Source organism: Telopea speciosissima, chromosome 6, assembly GCF_018873765.1.
Source record: "Telopea speciosissima isolate NSW1024214 ecotype Mountain lineage chromosome 6, Tspe_v1, whole genome shotgun sequence".
Classification (NCBI taxonomy): Eukaryota; Viridiplantae; Streptophyta; class Magnoliopsida; order Proteales; family Proteaceae; genus Telopea; species Telopea speciosissima.
In genome coordinates this window covers 55,079,073-55,093,549 of record NC_057921.1, presented here as the reverse complement: position 1 = coordinate 55,093,549, position 14,477 = coordinate 55,079,073, and the positions used below count along the sequence as shown (strand labels likewise).

The window sequence follows — 14,477 nt, the reverse complement described above, 5'->3', positions numbered from 1 at the left end:
AATATTTGTTGTCTTCCCAACCCCAAAGTATGTCAAACAGAAGTTTTTTCGAGTCCAGAGGCTGTATATGTGGCGCACCTTGCTTTGTTTGGAAGGACATATCTGGAGAGGAGATCATTTGCTGTCTGGTCAAGAGATGGATTATTGGTTGCATAGCCTTGGACTTGAACAAGCCCGTGACTGGCCTTAAACGGGTGGTTGCTGTGTAGAAAGGTTTTCCCTCTTTTTTTTTAAATATTTATGCGTCAGAATAAATTCTACCCTCATATCTATGCAAATGGAATTTGAAATGCAAATTTCTAAACTTTACTAGAAATTGAGAACAATAAGGAAGTTTTTTAACACATGATGTTAGATCTTATCATCACGGCTTGGGAAACTCGTGGGCTGGGGTCCCAATAACTTACCACATGTCATTTGTTCAAAGTTCCCCTTCACTACTGTATTATTCTAAGCTTTAAATGTATAATGGTTTTATGTACGAGCCATCATTAGTTAGCTGTTATTATCATCATTATCATTGATCTTGATATGCAAGCGGTTTAGTGGTTTGTCGCTGAAGATGAGTATTGAACCAGGTCTTTTTTACAACCCCCCACCAACATAAAGCTGAATTTTGTATTTATTTAAGTTTTAAATTTAGTCTTTCAGCAAGTTCAGAGCATGGATTGAATTGAAGAATGCAGCAACTTATCAAGAACTTTTTTCCTGCCTTGTAATTGGATGGCACAAGCAAAGGACCTTAGGTTTGAGGGATCCTGTATTCTGCTGTGTTGTTTATGGGTTTTGGTTGAACGCAGATGGAAGTGTGTCAGCAATCCACTACCCCCTTTTTAACTGGGTTGGACTATACCCTAATTTTATTTTTTTTGGGTTGAAAATGCAAAACTAAACTCTTAACCCTGTATTCCTTTCTATGTAGAGGGCTGAAATGATACATGTATACACAGATCACTCATAGGCAATAGTGTCATGCGCATCAGTCTAACCCTTGTGTTTCAATCTTCTCCTTGCAAATAACAAGCCTTATTACCAAAAACAAAAAACAGAAAAGCCTTTTTTCTATACTCAAATTTCAGAATTAAGGTTGTAAAGCTTAAAACCTACCTTGGCATGTCATGTGTATAGATCATGTATATAAGCAAGATTTCCGGCCTTATACATTGTAGTGTCCAGAGGCACTGGGTACGCCATTTTTTTAAGAGTCCAGATGCATTGATCGTCTTTCTAATGAATATTGTGCATGACAGATACTCAACATAATTGCTTTTAAACATGCCATGAGTTGATGCATGCCGAGTGATTGGACCAATGAAATGTCATTGAGCGATCGGAGGAACTCTTGAACTTCTTCCAATCTTGAAGTGCCACTGTCATGTCAGTCACCTTGGCTTTTACACCACGACAACAATTCGCATGGACAGTTATCACCACATTAAAATCTCTGCTATCAATGCAGAATCCGCTAAAATAGAGTATGTCCATGAACATCACTTTGAGCCCCAACTGTTTAAACACACCCTCGTTCTTCATCTTCTCAAGCACATACTGTTCATTCATCCCTCTTGAATTGTTTTTCTTGTTATACCAGGAGTCGAACAAAGCAATGGTCTTGTTGTTTGGTCTGACGAAGTAGAAACCAGTGTTGACGTGGTTCTCTTGTGACCATGTGTCGCCATTGAAACCATCACTGCTGAACTGGAAGTCCATTCCTTCATCTAAGTTCAACCTCTTGAAAGGATTTCTCAACCACATTACATCTGTATCCTATGGCAAAGATGGAAAGGGATTACTGAAAGACTTCAATTCATTAAATGGTCAACATCAAGAAGTTGGACAGATTATAAACATGATGCAAAATCCCAGATTCTATCCTGTCTAATGAGTACTAAGAAGGTTCATCTTGTTGGATGTGAAGCAGGCTATTGGATGGGTTCACATTTGAGGGCCCAATGCCCTTAGAATTCCAAGCTTCACACAGAGCATTGTCAAACAGGTACAGGGCAAGTACAAAAACCGAATTCGGATAGGTTTAACTTGAATTTTGCAATTATACACTGGTCATGGCTGCAATTATACACTGGTCATGGCTATTACTGGAAATGAGACAATGCCTCTATCACATATGTTGCTGAATCTATAGCCATAGACCTGGCTGACTTGGGGTGGGTAAATATACAGAATCATATCATAGATTAACAACATTTTTTCTGAAATCATTCAAAATAATACACTCTATCCCAATAAGACAACTGGTCCATTTTAACCCAATCAGGCAAATACCTACCCTGCAACCAAAGAATTACTTAGTCAAACATCATCTACCTAAAAGGGCTGAGCCTCATATACCACCTAACCTCTGAAGCTTCCTCTCCCATATTTCCCCTATATTGAGAACAGAGTCTGTTAAACATCAAACAAAGTCCTGAAATGTCTTAGCCTATTGTATTTATTCTCTTCCATTTGATCCTTTGACCTGCTCTCATTATTCTTCTTCTCATCTCTGTACCTAATATGTAATCTAATGTATGAGGTAATTGTTTTATTGTAAATGTTCTTCCCAAAGAAAAACAGCTAAATAATCCCTCTTGAAAGTCATATGATGATTGATAAACATACCGTGAAAATAAAGCTGTAACCATGTCTGAGGACATCACCAAGGAAGAGAACTCTTGTCCACATCATCTTAACAAAAATATCAGACATGTAGAGCCCCTCTCCACTGAAATCAACTCCATTTGTTACAAGTTTGTAGCAGTGAAGCCGTCGAAAATTGCAGCGGTCAAAGGCTGTTTGATCAACTGCAACAAGGAGAAGGTGATTGAGCAATGGTATTGTATCTTCTCCAACCCAGAAAGCCTCCAAGAACACATCCAGCATCGTCTTTTCAGGACTGTCTCCTTCAACATAAGCTTTGTTTATCATAGCAATTATAACTGTCTTGTTTCCCATTGAAGCTTGTTCCAGAGCTGCTTCAAGATCATCTTTTGGAACATCCATGGTATTCTAAAATCCAATGAAAGGCCAGTGTTTGAATTTCTTGAGAAAATAAGGAACAAAAAGGAGGAGAGTGAGAAGATCCTTACCATGTTTGGTGATAGACATTGGCAGTTTTGGAATGGAGAGAAAACATTGGAGATGGAGGTGGTGGAGATGCAAAAATAAAGTACTACTCCAAAGAAGAGAAGAGACAGTACTTTGATTTGTATACTGTTACTCTTTTCTGTGCAATCCATTATCCTCAGTGACTTTGGTGTTAAACAAGCTTTCTGAACTCCTCAAATAAAGTTTGCATTGTTTTGCAACACTATATATAAAACTAACCTGTTTATTAACAGACAAACACGGTTCATGTGGTGGTTGGCATTTGGCACATAGTGGTTCTATTAAAATGCATTGTACATTTATGTTCTCTAATTAATCATACTTTTCTCACCCAAATTTATACCAAAGATGTGGACCAGATATGGAATCGGTGGGCCATATTTTTCTCAACTGCCCTTTTTCGAAAGCTGTTTGGTTCGGTTCGTCACTCTCCCAAGTGGTTAATTTTCCTGATCAAGTTACTATGAGTGATTGGTTTAAAGCTTGGGATCCTATTTTTTCTGTTGATAAGAAAAAGGCACAAGATCTCTTTTCTCTTGCAACGTTCATAATATGGTATATTTGGAGAGCAAGGAACGATATCATTTTTAAGCATCACTCTTGGTCGCCAGTTGAAGTCATTAAGGCAGCAGATAAAGCTTTTCATGAATTCAATCAGGTTACCAAAACTCCTCACAATATTTCTCCTCCCATGGATATCCATCCATCTAATATTCAGGTGCCTTCCCACAAGTGGATCCCTCCTTTTCCTTGGGTTAAATTGAACGTTGATGCTGTTTGGAATAAAGTTTTGAGGAAAGGTGATATTGGGAACATTATTCGTGATCACTCTGGCCTTCTTCTCTCGGCTTATTCATTCGGTGTTCATTGCGATTCTACTTTTATTGGCGAAGCGATTGCCATCCACTCTGGTCTTTTGCTTGATATTAGAGGTGGCTTCAGTAACGTCTTAGTGGAATCGGATTGCTCTTGTCTTATCAACCAGCTCTCCTCTTCAGAGCCAGAGATTGCTATTGATAGTATTTTTCATGATATTGTTCATCTTCAAAAATCTTTTGTTGAATGCTCCATTTCTTATGTTCCAAGGTCTGTCAATTCTGTGGCTGATTCCTTGGCCAGGTCGGCCCTTTCAGTAGAGTCTCCGATTGTTTGGCCTCTTACCTCTCCTTGGCTTCTCTATCTTTGTGAGACAAAAGCCAATGTTTGTAATGACTCTTTGATTCAATGAATTTTCTTTCTATCAAAAAAAAATAAAATTTGTGTTTATTATCTGCCAGATTATTATTTTGATAACACCTTCATTAAGTTTAATTAATTAAATTGTCTTCAAATAAATCTCAACGACTCTGTCTAATTGTTAGGAAACAAGGGGAATATAAATGGATACTTTTTGTGATTATTATTAACTACTACCTCTTAATTGTGTAACTAAACTCCAAAAAGGACCGTGAAAGACGGACAATAGTTTAATTAAGTTAGTAGATTAGTTATACGAACAAGAATGCGTTGGGGAAAAAACACACATAAGTGGATCCCATTCTTCAGTTCGCTTGTCCATTCTCTATCCTCTTAAATTGGGACATTGGAACATACTAAAACCCTAGGATGGTGGGTGAACCGTCCTTACTTCAATTTCTTGTTCGACGCCCATTGTCTTTTCTCTTTATTTAATCTTTCATTATTTTTTCTGACTATTATACGAATCAATCAACATTGGAACTGATTCTGATCTGGTAATTTGTTGAAATCGAAACGGTACCAAAATTTGGGAATGGTGTCATTTGTCGTTTTTTCCCTTATGTTTGGAAAACAAAAAACAAAACGTGTTTAAAAGGGTAAAAAATGGAAACAAGTTTTGTGCTAACTATGATTGTGAGTTTCTGACTAATCACTGATTCCTATCGATTTTGGGTTTATTTCAATCAAACTCAAATTGAAATCAATGGAGGCCGATACCATATCCAGTTTGGGGTTTTGAAACCTTGTTGCTTTTTTGCTTATTTAAAAAATAAAAAACATAAACATGGGAGGTTCTTAAAAAAAATTTGGGGATGTGCAGGCATGTATACCTTTATATGTGGAAGGCCAAAATGTTATATTTATACCTGAAAAAAACCCTTTACAGATCACCCACAGGCAAGAATTCTCCTTGCAAACAACAAGCTTTAGTACCCAAAAAAAAAAAAAAAAAAAAAAAAAAAAAAAAAAGCAGAATAAATCATGAATATAAACAAGATTCCAGGGCTTAATGTAATTAATTTCACATTGTAAAGTCCAGCTGCATTGGATGGATATCTTTCTAAAGAATTCTGTAAATGTTAGAGACTCAACAGAATTGCTTCAAAATTTCCATGAATCGATGCAGGCCGAGTGATTGGACCAATAAAATGTCATTGTACGATCAGTGGAGCTCTTATACTTCTTCCAATCCTGAAGTGCAATGGTTATATCAGTCACCTTGGCTCTTACACCACGACAGCAATTCGCATGGACGGTTGTCACCACATTAAAATCTCTGCTATCAATGCAGAATCCGCTAAAATAGAGGTTGTCCATGAACTTCACTTTGAGCCCTAACTGTTCAAACACACCATTGTTCTTAATATGCTCGAGCACATGCTGTTCATTCCTCGAGAAGTTTCTATTGTTATACCAGGAATTGAACATAGCAATGGTCTTGTTGTTTGGTCTGACGAAGTAGAAACCAGCGTTGAGGGTGTTATTTAGTGACCATTGATCGCCATTGAAAATATCACTGCTGGGCTGGAAATCCACACCTTCATCTAAGCTCAGCCTCTTGAAGGGATCTCTCAACCACATTATATCTGTATCCTATGGCAAAGATGGAAAGGGATTACTGAAATTCAATTGATTGAATAGTTAACATCAAGAATTTGGACAAAATTATAAAGAAGATACAATTGACATGATGCAAAACAAATATCAGAACTCCTATCCTGTCTACTGAGGACTAAGGAGCTCCATGTTGTTGGACATAAAGGAGGATATTGGGCAGGATCAAATTTAAGGGCGTAAGACCCTAGAAAATCTAACCTTCACACAGAGCAGTGTCAAACAGGTACAGGGCAAATATAAAAACGGATTCTTGTAGGTTCAACTTGAATTTTAGTCATGGCTATAACCGGAAATGAAACAATGCTTCTTTCACATATGTTATTGAATCTTAGCATAAGCCTAGAAACGGATTCTACAGAATCATATCATAGATTAACAATATTGTTTCTGACATCATTTGCAATTATCCACTTTATCCCAATAAAACAAATTGACCCACTTTACCCCAATCAGACAAACACCTACTCTACAATCATATAAGTACTTAATCAAACATCATCTACCTAAAAGGGCAGAGTGTCATATACCACCTAACCTCTGAAGCTACTCCCATATTCCCCCTATATAAATAACAGTCTTTTGACCTGTATGTCACACATCTTAATTAGATCAAACAAACTCCTGAAATGTCTTAGCCTACTTTATATCCTTCTCTTTTCGTATTTTTTTAAAATCTTCTGACCTGCTCTCAGTAATCTTTTTCTCGTCTCTGTACCTAGTATGTGATGTTATTTTCTAATTTTAGAGCAGGAGTTGAACAAAGCAATGGTCTTGAAGTGGTTATTTTGTGACCATGAGTCACCGTCGAAACCATTACTGCTGAACTTGGAAATCGACACCTTCATCTAAGCTCAACCTCTTGAAAGGATTTCACAACCACTTTATATCTGTAAGCTATGGCTAAAAAGGAAAAGGATTGCTGAAAGACTTCAATTGATTGAATGGTTAACATCAAGAAGTTGGCCAAATTATAAAGAAGCTACTATTTACATGATGCAAAACAAGTATCCCAGATTCTGTCCTGCCTAATGAGGACTAAGGAGCTCCATGCTGTTGGACATAAAGGAGGATATTGGACGGGCTCAAATTTGAGGGCCTAAGGCCCCCAGGAAATCTAACCTTCAATTCCTCAATTCACCGAGACAGTGTCAAACAGGTACAGGGCAAGCAGAAAAACTGAATCCTTGTAGGTCAAGCTTGAATTTTGCAATCAAACACCGGTCATGGCTATCTATCACTCAACATTAGTCAATGCCTCTAATACGTATTGAATCTATAGTCAGAGGCCTGGCTGAACTGGTGCGGGTAAATCTACAAAATCATATCATAGGTTAACAATATTTTTCCCGAAAATAATTTTCAATAATTAATTTTATCCCAATTAGACAAATACTTACTCTGCACCTAAAAAAATACATAATCAAACATAATATACCTAAAAGGGCAGAGTATTATATACCACCTAACCTGTGAAGCTACCTCTCCCATATTTCCCCTATATTTAGAATAGTCTTTTAACCCATAAGCCACACATCTTAATTAGATCAAACAAACTCCAGAAATTCCTTGGCCTACTGTATTCCTTCTCTTCTCGTATGCTTTGATCCTCTGACCTGCTCATAGTAATCTTATTCTCATCTCTTTACCTAGTATGTGATCTAGTTTTTATTTTATTTTATTGTATATGTTCTTCCCAAATAATAAAAAAGAAACAATCCCTCCTAAAAAAATCTATCCATTCGATTCATGAAATACACTTATACACATAATTTCAAATGAAATTCAAAGAAGAATGTACCTATATCATAGCAGTTGATATGATGATGATGATAAACATACCGTGAAAATGAAGCTGTAACCACGTCTGAGGATATCACCAAGGAAGAGGACTCTTGTCCACATCATCTTAACAAAAATATCAGACATGTAGAATCCCTCTTCACTGATATCAACTCCATCTGTTACAAGTTTGTAGCAGTGAAGCCGTCGAAAATTGCAACGGTCAAAGGACTTTTGATCGACTGCAACAAGGAGAAGGTGATTGAGCAATGGTATCGTATCTTCACCAACCCAGAAAGCCTCCAAGAACAAATCCAACAGTGTGATGCCTCCAGGGTTGTTGTCCCCTTCGACATAAGCTTTGTTTATCATAGCAATTATAACTGTCTTGTTGTTTCCCATTGAAGCTTGTTCCAGAGCTATTTCAAGATCATCTTTTGGAACATTCATGGTGTTCTAAAATCCAATGAAAGAAGAACCCACCAGCCAATATTTCAATTTCTTATGAAAATTGGTGGAAAAAAAAAAAAGAGGGGTAGAGTGAGACAGAAAGAGGATCCTTACCATGTTTGGTGACGTGTTTTCGCAGTTTTGGAATGGAGAGAAAACCTTGTAGATGGAAGCAGCGGAGATGCAAATATACAGTACTACTCCAAAGAAGAGAAGAGAGAGTAGTGTGATCTTTAAACCATTACTCTTCTCTGCAAAATTCATTTTCTTCAGTGACTTTGGTGTTCAAGCTTTCGGACTCCTCAAATAAGTTTGCATAATTTTCCAACACTAGATATAGAAGTACCCTGTTATTAAGAAACTCTCCCATGGTTGCGTCGTGGACGGCACTATTGGTTTTATTAAATAGTAGTTCAAAAAAAAAAATTTGAAGACTGAAGCGTCTTTGACTCTTGATAGCTGCAACTGAAACCGTCAATGGCGACTTTAAACCATCAAACAAGAAAGCGAGAAAGAAAGAATTGCCCCTGCAGCCGCCAAGGCGGCCGGGTCAGCATGACGGAACAAGAGCAGCATTTGCTGCTGAAAACGATATCGCCATTTATAAGTTGTGAACTTCCTTCCTCATCGTTTGTTTTTCTAGGGTTTTGAGCTCAATCCCCACAGAATGAAGAATTATCGAATTCGCGAACTGAGAAAGAGAACATGCGGAGGAGACTTCAGTGGCGTACTATTGGGGACAAGCGGAGGAAATGTTATTTTACTCTGCAATCAAATTAGCAATCAAATTATTTTAAGGGCTCATGTTCTTTGTGCCGCATACACATGGACCTGTGTCACTCGGGGGCAAGACGGTCATTGCGCTCACCCCATATGTCTGGGCGCAGCCTGAACCTTGGCACAGAGAACATTTTCTTTTATTTAAATTTGAAAAGGAAAATAATGGCGTGTAGCGGAGGAAATTTTATTTTACTCTGCAATCAAATTCTTTTAATTTAAAAAGAAAAATAAAGATTATCCTGTAGGCCTGTATTAGAACGTGGGCCAATGAGAGTGCAAGAAAAAAGTCATCAACATTGATGCAATTAATTTTTTTGGGGGTAAAACATAGATGCAATTATTAATTTGATAGGAATAGTTTGGCTGATTATATTATCAAAATATAATTTTTAAATAGAAAAAGGAATTTTTTTTTTTTTATAGAAAGAAAATTTATTGCAAAAGAGGACAAGAAGACAAGGAAAGGAAAGCAGCCACATTGTCCTACTTGCCATGAACAAGGCCGTCCTGATTAGGAAATGAACTAATGTTAACATCTTTAGAAATATAACCAAAAGAACAGTTACAAAGTCTTGATCGATTCGAGTTGGAGATATAGGAAATGAAATCAGCATTATCCGATTCAACCTCAATACTTTGAGCCCCATTCTTTATAGTTTTTTGCAATCCCACTAGGATTGCCAAAGCTTCACTCGAAAGAGGGTCTGAGAAGGAAATCATATTTGAAAAGGAGTAGAGAGGAACTCCCCCATGGTTACAAACAATTCCGCCAATATCGCTCCATGACTCATCTAATGGGAATGTTGCATCGCAGTTACACTTCAAAACCTGGTCTTGCGGGGCTTCCAATACTTGTTTGGAATCTGATCCGGAGTTGCTGTGTTTGACAGATTGGAACCATTAGCATAGAGTCATAAACTGACCAGAATTCTCTATAACTCTTCTATGCCTTGGAGAACACCTTTGTCAGGGTCCATTCTTTAACATTGAAGATCAAGTCATTCCTTGTAATCCATAAAGACCAACAAATAAGTGAGAATAACGCTTAGGACCTCCTTTTCCTCCTTGTTTGCAAAGTTAAACTGCTTCGATGCTTTTAGAAGTTGAACAAGAGAAGGGGAGTCACTGCCAGGGACCAGTAAGGATAGTTCACTGTCAAACCAAGTTGCCCTAGCAAAGGGACAACCTAAAATGATATGATCGATGGTTTCGGTTGTAGCGCCACATCTTCTACAAGAGGAATCCATAGGGGGACATCTCTTTGATAGATTCTCGCCGGATGCAAGCCCTTGCACACAAATTCTCCACATGAAATTCTTCACGTTTGGAAGAGATTTACATCCCCAAATGTGCTTCCAAATAGATGTCGTAGCCATTTTCCATTAATGAGAGCAAGATGAGGAAGCTTGGAACAGTGTTTGGTAGTCAGCAGGTGATATGCTGTCTTAACTAAGAACTTGTCATCCTTGGCTCCCCCCCCCCCCCCAATAGAGTTGGTCTTCTCTAGGATTCACGCTCAACCTGATTTTTAGAATTGCAGATTTATCAACAGGGCTGAATCAACGATAAAAAAGATCAGTCCGCCAAACATGGCTCTCATGGTCTATCAAGTCATATACTTTCATTAGATCACATTCAGGAAGACGGGCACCTTGGATTTTGAAATTGGGAAGAGAAGGTATCCATTTTCTCTACCAAATGTCACATTTCTCACCATTGCCAATTTGCCAAACCAAATTGCTTGATATCACTTTCCTTCAACTATAATGCTCATCTAAGACCAGGATGGATTGTTACCCAATGATGCATCCATGAACTCGCAATTAGGAAAGTAGATAGCTTTAATAAATTTAGTTCATAAGGAGTCGTGATTCTCATAGAGTCTCCAAGCTACTTTAGACAGGAGTTCTATTTTGCAGAATTGAATCATGAAGTTCTAAACCTCCCTTTTCCTTAGAGTGACACATCCATGATATCCAATTGATTTTTTGCTCGTCCTCCTATTGGTCCCAATAAAAATTTGAAATAGCTTTCCTTACAGTATCATGGAGAGTAGGCAGGGCAAAGTGAGATGCGGCACAACTAGACATTGATGAAGCCACTGCTTTAATGAGAACTTCAAGTCCCAATTGGGAGAGAAGCCTTTGTTTCCATTCCTGAACTCTCTTACAATTCTTCATACCAACCTTATTAAATATCTCAACTTTAGAGACACCAATTTATGATGAAAGCCCTAGATATTTAAAGGGGCCATCGCCATATGACACTTTTAGGATACGAGAGCCACCTTTTAAACCGAGGCAGGGTGTTGGGACCAAAGGTGAGGCTAGACTTGCTTGGATTGATTTCTTGACCGCTCGCTTTGCAATAAACATCGAGACATGCCTTGAGATGAATAACTTCCTACAATTTGATTTTTGAAAAAGGAGGCAATTGTCTGCAAAGAGGGGATTGAAAAATTGGATCGGATTTGCAAAAAATATAAAAATGCTCCTGTAAGTCATGTACACCAGGGGTTGAAAAATTGGATCGGATCTGTCTATTCGGGCTGATCCTGATCCAGACCGATTTGGATCGAATCGATCATGTACAAAACTAGGGTTTAGAGTTTTTTTTTTTTGTCAATTTTCACCAATTCTAAACTGTTTCATATCAAAATCAATCGAAACCGATCCGGATCCCAATTCCTATTCTTAAAAGTAGATGAAATTTTAAAAAAATTTGTTTTTTTGTCTACAAATGGATTTATTCTTTTGTAAGAAAAGGATTAAAAAAGAAAAAACTAGGGAGTGGCTTATTAATTCTCAATCAAATTTCGGAGTGAATTAAATGAGGTCTTTAAAAAAAAAAAATAGTGAAGATGCCCTGTAGTCAAGACTCAAGAACACATAGTTGGAAACAATAGATCTAAAAAGAAGAAGTTCGACGTTAGGGATATGTGTGAATCCGTACCATTAAATGATAATTTTTGTTTGGTGCCCTTGTTGCAGTCTATTTGTGTTTGGGAGATGTGCGCACTCTCTTTCACAAAGTTCTTTTTTCTAAAATATATAAGGGAAAAAGTTCTCTATCCGGGAGTGTGGCCTACGCCAGCACTCCCATGAGTCTATCTCTCTCCTCTCCATGTGAAAAGACACCTCTGCCCCCTTGTTTTAAGGAGGAGAGAGATAGACAAATGGGAGTGCTGGCGTAGGCCACACTCCCATACAAAAAACTGCTTCCCAATATATAAATAGTGAGAAAGTATGCTACCTGGTCGCACCAAACACGCAGCCCCTGCGTCTTGATACAGGGTTGCTCGAAATGACCATCGCACCCCTGGTCATTTCTGGGATTCCAGGGGGTGTGGTGGTCATTTCGCGTGCCCCTATGTCAAGGCATAAGGGCAACGTGCACTACACAATCAGGTGGCGTTCTCTTTTCTCATATAGATATTTAAATAAAAAATTATTTTATTTGTGTATAAAAAAATAACATAAAAAATAGCTAGAGCTCGTCCAGGCTGGGATTGGGCTGAGCACAAAATGACTCCCAAGATGAGTCTAGATTTAAAAAATGCTTCCAACCCCGAGCATGTTGCAAGACTACCATATCAATATGCTTGGAAATGAACTTAATTATATCAGTGGTTTCAACTTTCAATCCAGTTGGTCCTGATCGCTAAGTAGGTTTCAAATTTATTTTACATCCACCATTATATATGTTAAAAAATTTACATAATCCCCAAAGTTGGTAAGTACTCATGCCACATAAGAATAAAATAAAAGCAAACTTTCAAAATTGCCCCAATCTCATTAACTATTTTAAAAATCGTGAAATTCGATGAAAGTGCACCGTAATTGTAGGAGTAAAAATCAAACTCCTATTACCCCCTCCAAAAAATGAAAACAAAACTACAACATCAGTCCAAAAGGAAGTACACCTTAATTGTTGGAATAGAAAACAATAGAAACGTATTAAAAAAAAGAGGATGATTCACCCACCAACCTAGGGTTCACAAACCCCTCCTAGGGTTTTCGTATGTTCCAAAATACCCTCTCGATACCTATTCCTGCCCTGCGGTAAATTGGATCCCCCCATTCACCGTGGGTGGAAGGAAACTTGGTAAAAAAAAAGAGTTAGAGAAACAATTAAAAAAAAGAAACAAGTAGAGAAAGTTGCATATCGCTTCCTATTTTTCCCATCATAGTTTAAAACAGATTTTTGGGGCAATTTTGAAAGTTTGTTTTTATTTTATTCATGAGTGGCATGAGTAAGGGTGTCAATCGGTGCAGTTTTGGTTATTCGGTTCGGTTGCAGTGTGGTTTACATTTTGATAATTGAAATCAAAACTGAATCGGATAGGAATTAACCAAAATCAAAATCGTTTTTTATACAGTCCAGTTTTACCGGTTTCTATCCAATTCACAACCGGTTTACATGCAGTTTGTGTAGTGTAGGTTTTGGGAAACAATAATGAAGACAACCTCAGTTTTCAAAGCCTTTATATCCCCGTGTTTCCCCATTCTTTTTTCGGACTCCCTCTCTCATCATATTTCCCATGTCTATGTGATTAAAAAAAATATATATATTCCCATTTTCATGTGTCCTTTTCCTTTCCTATTGTTTGTTTTTCCTTTTTTTTTTCCCTCTTCCACTCTCACATGATAAACATACTATTTCTTCTAATAACAAGTAGGGTTTTGTTAATCCATTTTAACATCATCAATCATTTTCAATTCGAAGTTGAACAAATATAATATATAGTTAACCGAAGACATTTTACTTATTTTATGTTTCAAGCTCGTATGATGTAATAATTATTGTTTATTAAATTAATTATTATGATATTAATTAATCTAATTGATGCATGTGCTAGTATTTGAGTAAGAGGTACTAGTTTCTATTCGGTTTAGAATCGCGGTTTTGCGGTGTAAATCAAAATCAAACTAGAAAGATAACCTATATAACCAAAAATAGGATCATTTTGCTGCGGTGCTATTCGATTCGATCGTAAAAGGTCGGTTCCGGTTCTGATATTCGTTTCAGTTCCATTTTGATTTTTGATACCCTATTCATGGATTATTTTCCTCTCTAATTCCTAACGCTCAGCAGTGCGGCAGTGCTAGGTGGAGATACTGACACGTGGCAGCTCAGACATCCAATGGTCTGAGCTCAACATAGTCAATGAGCTTGGACCGTTGGATGTCCAAACGGCCACGTGTCGAACATCCACACTAGCACTGCCGCACTGCCCAGCTTTAAGAAGTTGGAGAGGATAATTTTCCATTAACTAACTTTGGGGATTGAGTAAATCTTTTCAAAATGGAAAGTAGTGGATGTAAAACAAATTTGAAACCTACTTATCTCATAATTTCCGTTCTTATCTAATTGATCTATCCGAATTGAAAGTAATTGTCCCTAGAGTTATATGGAAGTTATCCATGTCAGCGATCAGTGTGAAGACTGTTATTGTACCCAAAATCCCCTTGAACTGCACCTACTCTATCTCACCCCCCACCCCCGGG

General features: G+C 37.6%; 3 protein-coding genes across 3 annotated transcripts; 1 reads left to right on the top strand and 2 right to left on the bottom strand.

The window, feature by feature from the left end:
• Positions 1–1,233: 1,233 nt before the first annotated feature.
• Positions 1,234–3,200, bottom strand: LOC122664397 (uncharacterized protein At1g28695-like). The gene is made up of 3 exons (XM_043860193.1): positions 3,087–3,200; positions 2,620–3,006; positions 1,234–1,767 (listed from the first exon to the last, which is right to left on the bottom strand). The coding sequence occupies exons 1-3, from the start codon at positions 3,087–3,089 to the stop codon at positions 1,270–1,272; spliced, it is 888 nt and encodes a 295-aa protein (XP_043716128.1). The 5' UTR covers positions 3,090–3,200; the 3' UTR covers positions 1,234–1,269.
• A 368-nt stretch (positions 3,201–3,568) lies between these two features.
• LOC122665942 lies at positions 3,569–4,333 on the top strand. Its single transcript, XM_043862066.1, has one exon. It carries the CDS (start codon positions 3,569–3,571, stop codon positions 4,331–4,333), a length of 765 nt encoding a protein of 254 aa, XP_043718001.1.
• A 1,031-nt stretch (positions 4,334–5,364) lies between these two features.
• On the bottom strand, positions 5,365–8,355 carry LOC122664396 (uncharacterized protein At1g28695-like). Its single transcript, XM_043860192.1, has 3 exons — positions 8,305–8,355; positions 7,801–8,196; positions 5,365–5,937 (listed from the first exon to the last, which is right to left on the bottom strand). The coding sequence occupies exons 1-3, from the start codon at positions 8,305–8,307 to the stop codon at positions 5,446–5,448; spliced, it is 891 nt and encodes a 296-aa protein (XP_043716127.1). The 5' UTR covers positions 8,308–8,355; the 3' UTR covers positions 5,365–5,445.
• Positions 8,356–14,477: the final 6,122 nt, after the last annotated feature.

Bases quoted from the DNA above. Each gene is read 5' to 3' on its own strand.
- LOC122664397 (XM_043860193.1), bottom strand. The intron at 1,768-2,619 runs GTATGTTTATCA...TCTTTGCCATAG, and splicing joins GTTACAGCTTTATTTTCACG to GATACAGATGTAATGTGGTT.
- LOC122665942 (XM_043862066.1), top strand. From the start codon at position 3,569: ATGAGTGATTGGTTTAAAGCTTGGGATCCTATTTTTTCTGTTGATAAG.
- LOC122664396 (XM_043860192.1), bottom strand. The intron at 5,938-7,800 runs GTATGTTTATCA...TCTTTGCCATAG, and splicing joins GTTACAGCTTCATTTTCACG to GATACAGATATAATGTGGTT.